Source organism: Bos taurus, chromosome 8 (genome assembly GCF_002263795.3).
Source record: "Bos taurus isolate L1 Dominette 01449 registration number 42190680 breed Hereford chromosome 8, ARS-UCD2.0, whole genome shotgun sequence".
Classification (NCBI taxonomy): Eukaryota; Metazoa; Chordata; class Mammalia; order Artiodactyla; family Bovidae; genus Bos; species Bos taurus.
Window position 1 is genome coordinate 29470225 of NC_037335.1, and position 11690 is coordinate 29481914.

Below are 11690 nucleotides of genomic sequence, written 5' to 3' on the forward strand. Positions count from 1 at the left end.
GCCCCAGAGCTATCAAACCTGGTTCATAGAATCCACGTTTTCAAGTCTGGCTCTTTGTTTTCAGAAAAAAAAAAAAAATGTCAGTAGGGTGGCTAGAGGGAAAGACATTTCCCCCTCCTAACCGAGGGCTAATGAGCTGTCAGTCTATTACTTAGAATCCTGTTGAGAGATTTGTGTGAACAATTGAAAAAGTTTATCTGATGATTAACCAGTTGTGAAATTTAGCACCAAGTATTTGATTCTTAAGGTGAGGGGATTACTTGGGAATTGTGAGTTTCCATGTGTGGAAAAGGAGACTATACTCCCTTTACTGTTACCATGCAAAAATCAACAACCCCAACTATATCTCAGTAATAGGAGCGTCCTTTTCTCAATGAACGTAACATTCCTCTATTTCTTCCTTTCTCTTTCTTACAACTTTTATGTATTTCTTTGGCTGCTCCTGTGTGTGTGTGTGTGTGTGTGTGTGTGTGTGTGTGTGTGTGTAGCCTAATAGCCTGAACTTTGGTTAAACGTATATATTAATTTTTACCTGATACACTTCTCTCTTAAAGAGGAGAAGGAGGAGAAGGGGACGACAGAGGATGAGTTGGCTGGATGGTATCACTGACTTGATGGACATGAGTTTGAGCAAGCTTCGGGAGTTTTGGTGATGGAAAGGGAAGCCTGGCATGCTGCAGTCCATGGGGTCACAAAGAGTTGGACACGACTGAGCAACTGAACTCTCTCTTAAAAACATGTCAGTTCTATCTCAGCACAAAGCAGATGCACCACAGATGTTAGCTTACTCTCGCCCTAATAACAGTGATGGGAAATCCAGGCAAAGACGTGTTGTTTTCACTACTACTGCTCCTTAAATCTCAGACGATAAAGTGTCAGCTAATTACCCCCTGGGTCCCTGGCTTTCAGTGGAGCCTTCTAAAATACACAAAACCAAAATGAAGACAGAACACTATTAGCACTCCATAATTCAAGCAAACAAGAGATGTGTTTACTCTGCCTGGCTACTGACCACCTGCCTTCCCATCCCACAAGGCAGGTATCCATATATAGCATCTCCCCGGTCACAGTCCTGCAGGGAGTGAACCTCTTTCTGGGCCTCACAGTCTGTGAATCTTCAAGAAGCGGGCCCCGACAGCATGCATGTTCTCTTCCTTCAGCTGCTGGTGCTCCTGCCTCTAGGGGAGGCTGTACAGCACGGGGGTGGTCGCCAGAGGCAGAGTTCTATCTCTCTCATGCTCCTAGAAAGGAATCGCAGAGAGCTCTCCATGGGCACTCAGGAGGAAGCAGAGGAGAAGCCAGATCTGTTTGTGGCCGTGCCACACCTGATAGGTGCCAGCCCTGCAGAGGAGGGCCAGAGGCAGAGAGAAAAGATGCTGTCCAGGTTTGGGAGATTCTGGAAGAAGCCTGAGAGAGAGCTGCACCCATCCCAGGGCTTGGGCAGTGAGCAGATCTTCCCTGGGACTTGGGGCCTCACTCAGCCCAAGGGTAGGATGCCGACGGAGAAATCTCCTCTCCGGGAAGAAGCCAAGAAATTCTGGCACCACTTCATGTTCAGAATGAGTCCAGCTTCTCAGGGGATCATCCTGCCTATCAAAAGCCATGAAGTGCATCAGGAGACCTGTAGGACAGTGCCCTTCAGCCAGGTATTTGTTCTGGGTGGGGGCGGGGATCCAGATTTTCAGGAGGGAGTGGACAGCTGGGATGGGTGAAAAGCAGGGGACGAGTGTGCCAGGAGTCTGAGTCTCACCTAATTTCCAGATTTGGTCCCTGGACCTTCATCATGGGATTTGGCAAAGTATGCTCATATTCCCTAAATTTCTTTCTAACCTTGGAAATGCTGCAAAGATGGTATGATGGTACTGCTAATGTTAGTAATCATTCATATTGATCACACAGAGCCTTTTTTTTTGTTTGTTTTATTTATTTGTTTTTAAACTGGTGTGGTCTATCTGGAGAATTAATTGACTGTCCCTCCAGTTACGAAATTGGGAACTTAGAGTGATCACCAGAACTTCTCCCTAGCTGCATCTCTACACTCTATTAGACATGGATGAGCAAGTGGGTTCCATCTGCAGATAAGTGGGATACATTGGACTCCTCCCCATACTTGCATGTATGATGGTCTTAATCCCTGTATTTCACACCCAGATACTTCATAGGTCTATCAACTATGTCCAGGTTGTTAGACAGAAGTTGCCAGATTATTTCTAGCATTACCATAGCAAAAATGATTTAATACAACAGATTTTCTCATAAGCTTTCAAAAAGTAATCTTGATGTGAAATCACATTTCCTCCCCTTAGAAATGCCTGTCTTCCAGTTCATGTTGTGTTGGCTGATTTGTGGTTAGGATGATTGATTCCACACTATTAAGACCAGGGAGCATTCTACTATCTGCTTCCTCCAGTTGGTCTGGCAAAGCCCACACTCCAAATGTTAGATTAAAATTGAGAAATTGCATCAGGTCCTTAAACACAGAGATACTGAACCAAAAGCAATGCAGGGCAGAGTAAAATTTTACAGTCCAGTAAAGCTACCCAATTAAGCAGGCAGTATTATAAGGTAATTGACTGTGCAAGGCAGTTAAATATTCTGAAAAGGCAAGGATACGTAGCAATGACAAGTCAATGATCAAATAATAATGACTGCTTTGTTGGCCCATGTATAATTAGAAAATTGCTCCTAAGAACCGGGCAATCAAATTTCCTTTGAACCCTTATTTTGAATTCTATTGCTAATCAAATTAAGAGTAAGGTGTTTGGCTCATATATTTTGAAGGGCACATAAAGCTAGGTGTCTGGGGTTACGGGAGAGGCAGAGATGATGTCACGCAACATGATTTAGAGGTGTAGGTGCTGCAACTTTACTCCATGCAACTTTAATAAATTTGAATGTACTATAAACACTGCAAAATAGGACAGATTAAACTCTTGATGTTCTGATCTGTGAGCTTTTGAACAAATATGTATTGAGAATTTATTATGCACAATGCACTGTGAAGAGTAGAAGGGTAAGACACATTATTGACAAGAAGCGAGCCATTAGAATTTTTCAGACCAGTAACATCAAACTTAGAGTTTGGCATTCAAGTGTAAACATTTTCCATATTACCTTAGGTATTTCCTACAGGTTAATTTATTAATTTACCCAATAAAAGAAATTTAGTTGAGGTAGCTCTATGCTCTTAAGATACCATCACTTGGATATTTAAAATGTATCCAACATTGGAAAGATTTTTAAATTTTAGTCTAAGTTATCCTCAGGCTTGGGAGGGCCTCCATGGTGGCTCAGATGATAAAGAATCTGCCTGTAATAGAGGAGAACCAAGTTCACTCCCTGGATCGGGAAGATCTCCTGGAGAAAGGAATACCAACTCACTCCAGAATTTTGCCTGGAGAATTCCATGGACAGAGGAGACTGGTGGGCTACATACAGTCTGTGGGGTTACAGAGTCGGACATGACTCAGCAACTAACATCCTCAGACTTAATAGTCTAGAGCTTCTGTATCATGTATGTTAAAGAAATGACTCAAGATAATTTAATGGAGATGTGTTTGCCTTTTAGACTATCACCCATGAAGACTGTGAGAAAGTGGTTGTACAGAACAACCTCTGCTTTGGAAAATGTGGGTCTCTTCCTTTTCCTGAAGCTGCGCAGCACCCCCACACATTCTGCTCCCACTGCCTGCCTGCCAAGTTCACCACGAGGCACTTACAGCTCAATTGCACCAACCTGGCCATGGTGATCAAGGTGGTGATGCTGGTGGAGGAATGTCAGTGCATGGTGAAGACAGAGCATCAGCATGGCTACCCCGCACAGGCTGGCTTTCGGGCAGAATTTCATGTCCAAGATCCCTTTATCCCAGGATTTTCAACATAAAAAAAAAGAAAAGCTATTTTACTATTATCAGGAAAATTACTGATTACTCAGTCTGAAATGTTAAGTGGGTATATAATATTTTAAGAGAAAGATGGTTTACAAAATAGTTGTGAAAATGAGTTAGAGGTCATATTTATTTATCCATTCATCAGTGCACATTTGGGATCTAGTCTCGACTCTGCCACTAATTGGGTATAGCATGTTAATGAGCTGCAGAAGCTTTTTCCCCAAGTTTTTCATCTATAAAGAAGGGACTTGAACCAGACGATTGCTAAGGTCCTTTCTGCTACTATTATTACATGATCTATTGTCTACAAGTTTTGGTAAGAGCCCTCCATCTGAAGATGGAAAAGAAATAAACTAGACCATAAAATGGGTTTCTTTAATAGCTTGTCAAAGCATCAGCAAATATATATATGCATCTGAGCCACAGTCAGCTCCAGGTCTTGTTTTTGCTGATTGTTTACAGTTTCTTCATCTTCAGCAACAAAGAATGTAATCAATTTGATTTTGGTATTGACCATTTGGTAATGTCCATGTGCAAAGTCGTCTCTTGTGTTGTTGAAAAGGGGTATTTGCTATGACCAGTGCTTTCTCTTGGCAGAATTCAGTTAGCCTTGGGAAAGCTGGAGAAGATTGAGGGCAGAAGGGAAAAAGGGCATCAGAGGATGAGATGGCTGGATGGTATCACCAATGCAACAGGCATGAACTTGGGCAAACTCCAGCAGATGGTCAGGGACAGGGAGGCTGCAGTCCATGGGGTTGCAAAGAGTTGGGCACAACTGGGCAACTGAGCAACATATGTATGCATGTATGCATACATATCTATGTGGTATTTGTAGAGAAGATTCCTGATCCTTGTAGCTGTCTTTGCTCTCAGGCCACGTTTTATTTGACTTTTATCAGATGATTAAGTAGGTCCATAGGTAGAAGGAGTTTGGAGTTTGGTTGCCTCATTACTTTTTATACTTCCCATATAAAATTCGTAATGTCAGGTCTCTAGCTTTGAAGAAGGAACACAGATATTACTTTTAGCGGTTTACATACGGATAAGGAACAATCAATTATCAGTAAACAAACTAGTGCCTAAATTATGGGGAAGGAAAATATATGATCAGTATCAGGTTTAAAGGTTAATCCAGAGATGTTGATGCAAATAACCAAGGAATTTCTGTAGATGTCAAATAAACCACAAATGATTTAAATTTAAAAAACAATTTACAGGTGAAATCCTTTTCCTCATGCATTTTGGTTTAGGTAGTTTAGTAATGGTTCTGTGTTCATATGACTGTGTTTGTGCTACTGCATAAAAAAACTCTGTTACAAATTTTATTTTGTAAATGCCACAGTTGCAAATTCTGAAAAGATTCCAAATATTTTAATGTATTAAATTTTCATGTATGATGCATTCTGGGAAATATTATAGCATTCATTTGTCTTATATTTTGCCCTTATTTGTTTTACCTCTCCCATAATTTAAAGGCACTATTGGGAAATTATCTAGTAAGAGTATTTCTGAAATGGCTTCATAGGTTAATGACACTGGTCCAAGTGTTTCTTTTAACACTGCAAACCGCTTTCTGTTAAGGTCCTTCAATCACTGCCTGTCAGTCATTTCTCCTGTGTGTATTTATTTGTATGAAAAGCATGCAGAACTGACTTTCCTTAACCATATTTCTTTTTCTAAAATCATACTTTAAAAATTAATCTTAAAAATGATATTATTTGAATCCTTTTACTTTCAGTGTACCCAAGAATGTATATCTTGGAATAATAATTATTTTTCTAAAAAAGAAATTAATGTCTATTTTAATTCTATTCCTCTTTAGTCACACCATCTAACCTGGTGTTCTGAAGAAACAAATGCATTTATATTTAGTGTATACTCTACAACACATCAACACAATAGAATACATGCTACAGAGATATACATGCAACATTTATATTAGAATATATTATACCCTTCTGTGGTCAAAGACAACCTAATTGGCCAAGATATGGTCATAAGGATAAAACTGTTAAGCATTAACGATATCCCAGCTGGTCAATATATTTTGGTGCCAAAAGCTATTGAGCAGCTGTCTAGTTTGCCATTGCCTCACCCTGATTATGTAAACCCATCTCTGCCAATTGACTATCTTTCTCCTCCTCACACACTTGCAAATCCCTTTTATCTACCCTTGCAAATAGACTCTCCAGCCCAAGCCCCAAACAATCATCAGCTTTATTCAAATTCTGCTCTGCCCTTTCTTCATGTGTGAATTCAAGATGAGCTAGTTGATGGTTGTAGCAGAGGTCACATTCAAAGAGTAGCAGTATGAAACTCACGAAATTGCCCACATTCAATGATTTTTATTTACAAAAAAGGCAGTCTAACTGTTTGACATAATACACGGCAGCACAAGAAACAGAGGAAACACACAAATATTGAACAATCTATTAAGTGCCAGATACTGTCCTGAGTCTTTTACATAAATTGTATAATTTAAGTCATGTGTAAATACATAAATAGTACAATGCTAATAAGAATCAGATGAGGTATGTAAATACCCTATTTTGTAGGAGAGGAAATTAAGCCTAAAAATTTTAAGCAACTTGACTAAGATAATGTGAGGCATATTTTCTATTTATATTGAAATGTTTGCCTATTTGCTGTTTGTCAATTTAGACTTAACTCCTCTAGGTCTCTTCCCTATAGCTCTCAAAGCTAATTTCTTTTTACCTCTGGTCTAGCCCTCATGTTTGAAGGACAGTGATGTTATCTCTTGAAAGAGAAGTCATCCCTAGGTCAGGTTTTCAGCCAAGCATTGCCTTGACTTAAGAGGTGGTCATGGCAAGCCCCCTTCCTCAATTTTGGTCTCGTTTTCCTCCTGTATAAAATAAGGCTGGTAATAATTACTTCAGAATTACCGTGATGATCAGGTTTAGGTAACAGCACATCAGAGAGCTTTGGATCCTATAAAGCTAGGATAAATTCACTCTTTTCTATTCAGACTTTTATTTATTTATTTATTTTCATATTCAGACTTAAAAAAAAATTGTTTTGAGACATTTAAAGGACATAGAAAAGTGCAAAAAGCAATACAACAGACCCGCAATTTCCCACTACCAGAATAGTTAACATTTTGTCGTCTTGTGCTTCTTGTCTATTTTCTTAAAAGTATGAACCACTTCACATATACATCTTCTCTAACTACCCTGCTGATGTATCCCCCAAGTCCCTGAGCACTCAATACTTACCCCACCCCCAGTCTTGTTTACACTTCCAATACCTTTTAGATTTTTGTAAAGGTACATACACATCCATAAATAATGCATACTATTTTTGTGTATATGTTCCTTTACTCAGCAAGTATGTATTTGTCCACCAGTTCTGTGCACGATAGAGCTGTAAGTCTATAGCTGTGTCCACAGCAAGGAAAGAAGTCAGACAAGGTCCCTGGTCCTATAGAGTTCATATTCTACTGCAGGGGACAAGCAACTTGAAAATCAATCAATTCATTAATCAACTGAAATGGAAAAATATCAGATGGTTATAAGTGATAAAAAATAAAATAGGCAAGTGTGCCAGAGGTTAATTATGTTAGACTGAATAACCTGTGAAAGTGTGACAATAAAGCTGAGTTTTTAATTACTACAAACATGATATTGTATATAAATTGCTCCATGGTTACTCCTTTCTCCATACAGGATTCCAGCTTGTTTTTACAACAGTTTTTAGAGGCGTTTTTCTATACTATTTTATCTCTGTTAGGAAGTAGGACATTAAGTATTCCCTACAGGGAGTGGTTAACTTAGCTTTGAAAATTTATTTTTTTGGTGTGTATAGTCTCCTTAACCTGTCAGTTTGATTCTTAATTAAGAATGTTATGTGTTCTCTGAATTTTCACTGATAATTTATGCTGTACATGACACTATTCTGAGGACCCTCAGATAAGCAAACATAGATAAAACACATTTCCTCCCACCTTGTAGCTTATAATATAGTAGCAGAGATAATATATGCAAATTATAAAGCAATAATAGTGAGCAAGTCCTGTATATTATACATCTTTGTTAGTCTCCCATTTCTAAAGTTTTATATATTACATTATTTTAAAATATTATTAGATATATTTCTTTTTATTTCTTATATAATAGTATTATATATTTACATATTTTGAGATTTTTATATATTTGTATATATTCAGGAACATACACATACGCCTACAATGTATAATTTTAATATTTTGTAAGGAATAAAAACTCAATACTTGTAAAGATAAGTGAACGAATTTTGGGAACTACTCTTGAAAAAAGGTCTGTGGGGTACATAGGGTGGGGAACTTGGAATGGCAGCCAACAAGTCTTAAAAATGTATTTGATAGACTGTGGGGAGTTTTTGAATATTTCTGAGCAGATTAGATGATATCAATTTACAAAGTAGATTCAGAGGGCCTCATGACCCCCCAAAATGTGCATAATTGTTGTGGTTATGGACACACTTAAAGGGAGATCATCTAGAATTTTCCTGAGCTTCTACAAGATTTCCATGAGCCAAAAATTTTAACAGTTGGAGCCGGTCAGTTGGAATGGAGAGAAAGCATGGAGGCCAGAAGAGCTGGAAGAAAACTTAGAAATCATGTTCACAAACCTCTTCCGAGTGAATCTCAAGAAAGTCAAGTTTCCATTTCAAGAACAGAGGAGGGGTTTTAAATATACATCAGTGGGTCCTCTTCACCTTGTTTAATGTTCACTTTCAGGAGCTGGCAATGGTGAAATGGGTGAGTAATCACACCTTAAGCAAAGGAATGGACTTTCCTGTAATACGAGTTTTCCAAAGCCAGGCCCTAGTTTATCCACCCACGTTTCCGGGAGAGAGCTCAGATATTCATTTTATTGCCCTGCTCCCTCCGTTTTCGTTTCATTCCTCGTCCTTTCCTCCAAAAGAAACAACCAGTGACCCATCTCTGGGTGTGGACTTGGGTTAATGTTTCTCAAGGAAATGGTCACAATTTCCTCTTGTCTACCAGCTAAGGGAAACACGCCTATTTATGTTCAATATCCCAGGAATAAGAGTTTCCAGTACATGACTCTTTATGTCACAGTTCCAGTAATCAAGGGAACCTGCATCCTGCCTAAACCCTAGACAAGAAATAGGTAAAAATTTAAATGGATGCACAGATTTTACCTCTTACAGCTGTTCAAATAAAACACTAAAAGGATGCCTCCATCAACGGCCCTGGGATCCATTGGATTTAGTAATCTTTGAACATTAAAAAAAATAATGTCCTGGAGCGTCTCAGGACCATGAGAATACAGGGTGAAACTATCACTGAAGGGCCTCCTCCATGTGCAGAGATTGAAAAAAGAGGTTTTATGCTCTTCATTCCCCTGCGCTATGGCCGTGGCTATGCTAAGTCACTTCAGTCATGTCCAACTCTGTGCAACCCTATGGACTGTAGCCCTCCAGGCTCCTCTGTCCATGGGATTCTCCAGGCAAGAATACTGGAGTGGGTTACCATGCTCTCCACAAGGGGATCTTCCTGACCCAGGGATTGAACCCATTTCTCTTATGTGTCCTACATTGGCAGGCGAGGCCTTTACCACTAGTGCCACCTGGGAAGCCTCCTAATTCCCCTGGCCATTTGCAAAGGTGACTATGAGTCCAGGCATAGCTCTAAGGAAAATAGTTCAAAGCAGGTGGAATTTTCTTTGGTGTCTACTTTTCCTCCTTTCTGCTTCACCCTTGAGCTCCCTTCCCTCTCTCACCTTGATTCTAGGATATTCAAATTGTCTACAGTTGCCCAGGGCTCCTAATTCATGTGCATTCATCTGTGTAGCTCATCCAGTTAACATCTATTCAGAATGAATTAAACATCAGGCACTGAGCTGACCCACTGTGGTACCAAGATGGCTATGACAGCTTCCTGCCCTTGAGGATACCGAATTTACCAACTAGAGAGTTCAGATTTCATGTACAGGTAACTACTCCTTCACCTTGGCTGTGTGTTAGAATGGTCCATGAGCATTTAAAATACAGAAATTCTGTTCCAATAATTAGAGGTAGGCGTTGGGGATATCAGGCAATTGTCAATATATTTTTAAAGCTCTGCTGGTGATCTTTCCACCAGGGCAGATAATGAGTAGGTGGGAGCTACTGCAGAATTCTGGTCACAGGAATTCTGAACACTTGCTCAGGTCTCTTCTTGAATTAGAACATCATGCTGTTCTCTCAGTCCTTCTTGAATTAGAACATCATGCTGTTCCCTAAGTCCTTCTTGATCCTCCAGTTTTGTTGTTCTCCAAAACTCTAAGTTCCTCAAATTTCATTTTCAGGCAGCTTATGAATAGCAGTACCCTTGCTCAGTTAGCTAAACTGCAGTTTTTGCCCAGAGGAAATAGAGGTGTTCAATTGAATTTTCTTTCGCCCCCAAATCATTGCCTCTTTTTCTAATATACCTATTACACGTACTCCTCTATCAGCATTTAACGCTATAGTTCATTAACTCTCATGTTTTATCATGCCTCAAACTACATCAGGTGCTCACAAGCAAGGCTTTTTTTTTTTTGGTTTTACACCCAAGGCATCTGATTCACTGGGTTTGGAATATGTTCTGGCATCTAAATTTTTTCCACTTCTTTATCATGAAGATTTTTCAAACATACAAAATAGTTGAAAAAAATAAGATCCCAGAACATGTCCACAGCCTCCACTTCAGTTGAAGCGACTGTTATGTTTGCCATATTGACTTTATTTTTCCTTTCCATTTGTGTGAATGTGTGTAGATGTGTGTTCACTACATATTTTTATACTGTAGGCCCATTAGAAAGATAAATTGCAGATATCATGACATTTCACCCTAATTCTCCAATATGCATCGCCCAAGAATGAGGTTATTTTCCTACACAATTAAGGACAATAATATCATTATCACACCTAAGAAAATTAACAATATTTCCAAAATGTCATCGAGTTATTTGCAGTTTAACAGTCACCGTCTGGATCTTGCTCTCTCTCTCTCTCAAGTACAGAGCTGGAAATTTCAGACTTTATGATAGGCTCAGGGAGGAGATCTCAGGGGAGCAAGCGGGACTTATGAGACAGCCCCAATAAGTCTTGAGTTTGCTCTGAGTAGATTTCACAAATCAGGACAGAGATCCTCTGGAGCAGTAAATGGCAACCCACTTCAGTGTTCTTGCCTGGAAAATTCCAAGGTCAGAGGAGCCTGGTGAGCTACAGTCCATGGGGTTGCAAAAGGTCAGATACAACTGAGCACATATAAACGTAATGTCTGGCCAGAAGGCCCATTCCACTTGACACAAGGCCTAAGAGAAGCCAGTCATATGACGCCTAGGGTACACTCCCACATGCTGGCCTGAGCTAGAAGGAAGGAGAAATGTTCTCTCTGGCCCTGGGAAACTTCAAAGAAAATCCTCCTGCCTTCATGTTTACAGTAGAAGTCCGGTGATGAGTGTAGAGAAAGGCATCTACAATCATTAACTACACACCTAGTTTAAGGCATAAGATCAGCTTCCGTGGAAATGATCAGTTGAATGATTCTTTGCTGTGATTAAAGCTGCTTGACATTGTGGCCCCGCGTCAGGCTTCAGGAGAGCTGTAAGAAACAGAGATGGTGGGAGTTGGAGTTTGATACTTCTGCACACTCTCTAATATTGCCTCCATAAAAATAGCATCAGCTGTTGCTGCACATGATATAATATTAACATGCTCCTTTAATATCTACAGCATGCCCGTAAAAGACTTTGATGATGACAGTTGGCGATTTCTGTGCAGTTAATGAATGACAGCACACGGTGATCAGAT

The 11690-nt window shown here is 39.6% G+C and overlaps 1 protein-coding gene across 1 annotated transcript; it reads left to right on the top strand.

The window, feature by feature from the left end:
* Positions 1–572: 572 nt before the first annotated feature.
* CER1 (cerberus 1, DAN family BMP antagonist) lies at positions 573–5612 on the top strand. The gene is made up of 2 exons (XM_002689577.5): positions 573–1646; positions 3569–5612. Exons 1-2 carry the CDS (start codon positions 1140–1142, stop codon positions 3881–3883), a joined length of 822 nt encoding a protein of 273 aa, XP_002689623.1. The 5' UTR covers positions 573–1139; the 3' UTR covers positions 3884–5612.
* Positions 5613–11690: the final 6078 nt, after the last annotated feature.

What these genes read in the sequence shown, in the direction of transcription:
- CER1 (XM_002689577.5), top strand. Translation starts at nt 1,140, where the DNA reads ATGCATGTTCTCTTCCTTCAGCTGCTGGTGCTCCTGCCTCTAGGGGAG. An exon ending in GGACAGTGCCCTTCAGCCAG is followed by an intron (nt 1,647 to 3,568) that starts GTATTTGTTCTG and finishes TTTGCCTTTTAG; the next exon opens with ACTATCACCCATGAAGACTG.